Source organism: Rhagoletis zephyria, unplaced genomic scaffold (assembly GCF_001687245.7).
Source record: "Rhagoletis zephyria isolate East Lansing unplaced genomic scaffold, Rhagoletis_zephyria_1.1 Rzeph_scaffold_00433, whole genome shotgun sequence".
Classification (NCBI taxonomy): Eukaryota; Metazoa; Arthropoda; class Insecta; order Diptera; family Tephritidae; genus Rhagoletis; species Rhagoletis zephyria.
In genome coordinates, this window is record NW_016157517.1 from 59,329 (window position 1) to 64,764 (window position 5,436).

At 34.3% G+C, this 5,436-nt stretch overlaps 1 protein-coding gene across 1 annotated transcript; it reads right to left on the reverse strand.

Moving 5' to 3' along the window:
* Positions 1-3,488: 3,488 nt before the first annotated feature.
* On the reverse strand, positions 3,489-4,816 carry LOC108359671 (uncharacterized). The gene is made up of 2 exons (XM_017611625.1): positions 4,558-4,816; positions 3,489-3,809 (listed from the first exon to the last, which is right to left on the reverse strand). Exons 1-2 carry the CDS (start codon positions 4,708-4,710, stop codon positions 3,720-3,722), a joined length of 243 nt encoding a protein of 80 aa, XP_017467114.1. The 5' UTR covers positions 4,711-4,816; the 3' UTR covers positions 3,489-3,719.
* Between the last annotated feature and the right edge of the window lie 620 nt (positions 4,817-5,436).

Below are 5,436 nucleotides of genomic sequence, written 5' to 3' on the forward strand. Positions count from 1 at the left end.
CTTTTTAAAAATATAACGACTGATACCCATACTTCAATAATTGATTTAAGTTATTAAATAATTTGAATTTAATTTTTTGACAAGTGGCAATTCTTTCCGAAAAAATAAAACCTAGCACGTTTATTAACCAAACCCTATAATTTGAGTCTTTATTTTTGAAAATCGAATGAACCTTAAGAAAAAATGCCTTCGCGCATTATAAGAGCATTTTTCTACATAATAATGAACAGTTATTTTAATCTTAATTTCAATCTCAATCTCGATCTAATCTTAATCGTGATGGCGGGGGTGCCATCCCCTATATTCTTCTGTCGCTTTTTCCCGTTCGTCACACTGCGATCGTTCTTTGAAATTTGGCAAACACATTTTCCAAGCTACTGATTGAATGCCTTGCCCACCACACACACAACATAGAGGTGTAAGTCTGCAGGATTCCCATAGACCCCAATGTGCTGTTAGCCTTTGGAGGTCTTTGACTCATCGTGGGACATCCATAAAAGTTGACTATCAAGGATTACACCTAAATATTTTACTTCGAAAAACTGTGAATAGCGACTTCCTTAGGAGCAGGGGGAACAAGGCCGTCCTTGCTTCCTTTTCCAGTGAAGAGCACAGCGCTAGTTGTTTGGTTACGTAATCTTCTTCTATGGTTTTGAAACTGCATGGATCCATTGATATACATAAGAACCTTATTTCCTTGCTAATCCGTCACTTTTCCAATCTCTCCCAATATCCACGTGTTTGTCTGTTTTAGGTATGCGAGCGAGAATCCATGCTGCCTCATGGATGGCAAATACTTCTTTATGACACACCCGAGAACCATTGGTATGGCTAAAATATCCGAATGACCAGCGATTCCTTTGATCCATGAACTGGCTTCTTTGAGTATTACTTCTGCAATAACAGCCAACCAAGCGGTGGTAGATCCATGAAAGCATTTAAGGTGTAAAAAGGAGGCACTTACACAATGGTGAAACAAAGAGGTACTTTCTGGTTTTCGAACAGGCAAACTAAATTCATATACCACTCCAACACTATTAAAACGAAGTTGGCCATGATATGATTAAGCAGTTCGGGACTAGCTGGAAAGAGTTAACAACCTGCAAAATGCAAAAAAATATGCTCGAAAACAGCGAAACCAACTATGTATACATACTCGCTTTTAGTTAAAGCTATCAAGGAAGGATTGCACACTTGCCACCGGGCCGCTTACGGGCATATTCTGCTGGCTCAAGCACGAGGCCACGGAAACCTTAGAGCATCTTCTATGCCATTGTTCTCAAATTGGCAGCGCTATGAACCTATCGGGATATGTGTGGCTCAGCATCGGTCAGTTTCAGTCAGGAATCTGCTGAAGAGAAACAGAGTTTTCCCATCGAAAAATATTGATTTTCAAGAATTCTATTCCATTTCCACGAAAAGTATTTTTTCCCCATATAAAATACATGAAAAACTTTAAGCACTTTGGGCGACCCATGATAAAAACATAGCAAGGTATAACCGTTCTCTCAATTTGTCGGCCATGATTTTTTTTTGAAGTTTGCCAACATTTTAAAATCATATAAATGTGATAATAAAGAAATGAAATTGTTCGAAATTGTTGTTGCTTGAGATTGAAAATGAAAATGTGTGTGTGAGTTTGTGAGTAAATTTAAAAATTAAATTGTTTGGAAACGTCAAGAATTTTAAAAGTGACTCTCAGCGGTTCTACCTTACTATATTTTTATCATGGGGCGACCTATATATATTTTTTGATTTAAAAATAAAAAGTAGGGATATATTGTTTTCGGTATAGAACAATCCTAGGGTGTGAGAGCATAAAAATTCCGACTTTACTTTTTCACATGCAGTTTTGGACCACCTTAATGAACATAGATTTCAGGCGATTTTATACTCGGCGCATTCAAGTATTTCAGTTCCCTATATCGATGTCACAAGCAAATTTTTTAAGCCTAAACCGTTTTACCATTTGAGGGTATTTTTTCAAAAAAATCTTTAAGACACTATTTTTATTAATTTTTGGAGGTATTTTCCAATCGGTCCAGCTACTTTTCCGAAATATTTTGGTGAAAAATTTAAAATATAATATATTTTATAATTCCAATGGAAACAGTTTTTTCTATAGTGAGTGACGCAGTCTAATGTATATATATCCAAGGGTGGTTGATTCGGTTTTTCCAAACCGAATAACCCGTATTTTTTTATATAACAAACCGGTTTTTTTCATTTCAAGCACATCCTGACCTCAATAAAAGTTTTGAGTTTTTCGAAGTTTTCAAGCTTTTTTCCAGTTTAAGGGAAACCCCTAAATACTTTTAAAATTGTATCCTAGGTTATTTGGAGTTGAACAAGTATATCATATTTGATTCAAAGAAATGAATGATTGGCGATTTCTAAGTATTTTGCCGAGCTTCTCCTCCTATTCGGGTTCTGATAATTGATGTTGTGACACAAATGGAGATCTCTACGTTTTTACTCCATTTCCGGAGAAGATTTTTTATGGCAGAAGTGCACTTGGACCGGAAACTGAACCATGGGCATTCCGAGTGGCAGTAGGCAGATCTAAGCACTCGGCTATGGCGCCAAGAGCTTATGATCTAAAAAAAAAAACTTTGAACTTATTTTGTTTTGTTCTTTTTTAAATAAAAGCTATCTTACCTGTTATTGGTTTTATTGTAATTTTTGGTCATGACATCATACAAACATAGAATTTTGTAAAATAAAACCGATTTCCGATTAATCGAACACCCTAATACATACCCACATTGCTCACGTTGGGTACGATTTCATCATGTCCCTTTTGCCTGCATCATTTTTTTCACTGAATTGGCGTGATCCTACGTACATACATAACTTACGTTTGTATGTACATCTGGATAGATATAAAAAATTGGATTCATTGATTTATCCGTGGTCCTAAATTTCCAGAAAATTATGACTCCAAATGATGCAACGTTTTAGTGCAGTTTTGCAGGCTTTTACAGAAAAAGTCCCTGCAAGCTAATGATTTTATATACCGCCCAATTCTTTTTATCTTGTACTTTATTTACCGATTCCACTTACCTTATAAATATTTTTCTACTTTACGAATAAAGATTTTTCTATAAATTTCAAGCTTTAAAATAATTTATTAACATTTACATGTGTACATAGTCATGGTTGGTATATAATTATATGTATCCTAGAGTCTTTGAATTTCTTTATTTTTAATTTTTGATTTTTAGAACATTTTTAGAGCTCTGTTACGATTTCACTTGCCTTATACTAAATAGAATTTTATGTCAGAATATTTTATAACTAAAATCCTTAGAATATTTCGTCAGCTGTTGTGTATGTACATATGAAATGCAAGTGTCATTTATGTATTTTAGATGGCTTTTACTGAAATTTTCCAGCCCTTGAAATTTCAGCTGTAGCTAAGTGTGTTTATACATACAGACATAAAGACGTCTCTATAGATTTATTGAAAAAAAAAGAAATCTAAAAGATATTTTTTATACCTGTATTTGCTATCTTTGTTAACATTCTTACATATTTTTTTTTAGTTACATTTTCATCCTTGATAAAATAAAAATAAATTTCCATTGTTAATTGTGAGTTTAATTTTTTTTGCAGTCAAATGCAATTTGTTTTTCGTTCCCATTTGTGTGTGTCTGTGGTTAGATAAATTAAATAGGCTATATGGTTCGCTGGGGGGTAGTTGAAATTTGTTTGGCATCTCAGTTGAAGTCGTTGCTGTTGTCCCGGCTGAATGTCTCAGCTGAAATGGGGTAGTCGATTTCGTTAGGTCGTTTCAGGTGTCCGCTCAACTGCAGTGAAAATGAAAAAAATGTTAATTTTAGTGCACTTGCATACACAAATATATGCACGTACATATATACTATGTACATATGTAGTATGTGCATATGAGCATAGGCCTACTTTGCAATAAGTGTACATTAGGGTGGTTCTTAAAAATATCAACATTATTTGAACTTAGAACTAAATTACAAAATTAAAAAGAAAATTTGGGGCCGCTATCGGGGTTTAAAAAAATTTTATATATTTTTTTTAAATTCAAAAGTTCGAGAAAATACTGACTTTGACCAGCTATGATCCAGGGAGTTAAGGAATTTATATAAATAAGTTTCAAGGAAATGTCTACTTTATCAGGCTTCAAGTACAAATCAAGGCGAATTCATATAAAGTGGTATCGATTCTACAAATAAAAAAATTATTTCTATTTTCTTGTCGCTTTTAGCGGATCATTGTCCAATTTCAGCTTTTCTTCCCCGAAGGAAAAATGGCGATATAAAATACCAACACTCCCACGTTTTCATTCACTCACCAGCGAAATTCAAAGCTGATAAAACAACACCACCTAATATGAATTCACCTTGGTACAAATTTTGTAGAACTTTTGAGACGTAAAACAAAATTTAAATTTTTTGTAAATGCTGCCAGCGACTCCTATTTTTTTAAGGTAGAACAAAATAAAGGGATGCCTAATAAAAAACTTAGATGTTGTAATTTTTGAGGGACCACCCTAGTATGCATGCAACATTTTCCACAACTTACCAATGACCTCATAATCTTGATGAGTCGATATCTGGGAAACGTTTCAATTTCCCCTTCTGGCAATAGTGCTGTCGCTTCGTTGGGCATGACCTGTAGTAGCTCGTCTGGACTTAATAACTCTCTCTCGTTTCTGTACGCATTATTCACCCGCATCTCATCCTTCAATGAGCCCAGTGAACGTTTTCCATGTCCACCGTAACAAGCATGGCCATAAGCGTTGCAGCCCTCTGTAAGTAATAGAAAAGTTCATAATACATACATACTATTTGTATTTCTTGATAGATAGAAAACCACATCTTTTAACAAACATACATTACATATGTATGCTAAAGTTATTATTTTTTTTTAATCGCGGTTACCATTAACTTTTTAATAAAGGTAAAATTAATCACGATGAACTGTAATCGGATTGAATTTAATCGAATTAGCTAATTGATTAAAAAATCAATCGATTGGTGCCAACACTGGTACATATGTACATATAAATATAAATAAACTAGCAGACCCGGCGAACTTCGTCCCGCCCAAAATTTTTATATATATTATTGAAACTTTTTGGTCCAACATTTTCACCAACAATTCACGTTTACGATTTTCATTGGCACATTTGTCTGCTAAGATTAAGGTTTGGTGGTCATTTGCCGCTTTAAATAACCTAAGGAAAGTGTTATATCCGTTCTTGAAATTCTCCAGTTGTGCGGCATTTCATAGCACGGTTATTCGCAAAGCGAAAAAAAATTTTTTCCTCTTCACTCCCTGGCGGCAACAATGACCCGGTTCTATAGTGAATGTCCTAGAAGCTTTACAGTATAGTAGGTGGCAATTTCAAAATGGGTGCGAATCATTGTTCTACAGAAATGCAATATACATATACTTATT

What these genes read in the sequence shown, in the direction of transcription:
- LOC108359671 (XM_017611625.1), bottom strand. Translation starts at nt 4,710, where the DNA reads ATGCGGGTGAATAATGCGTACAGAAACGAGAGAGAGTTATTAAGTCCA. An exon ending in TCAAGATTATGAGGTCATTG is followed by an intron (nt 3,810 to 4,557) that starts GTAAGTTGTGGA and finishes TTTTCACTGCAG; the next exon opens with TTGAGCGGACACCTGAAACG.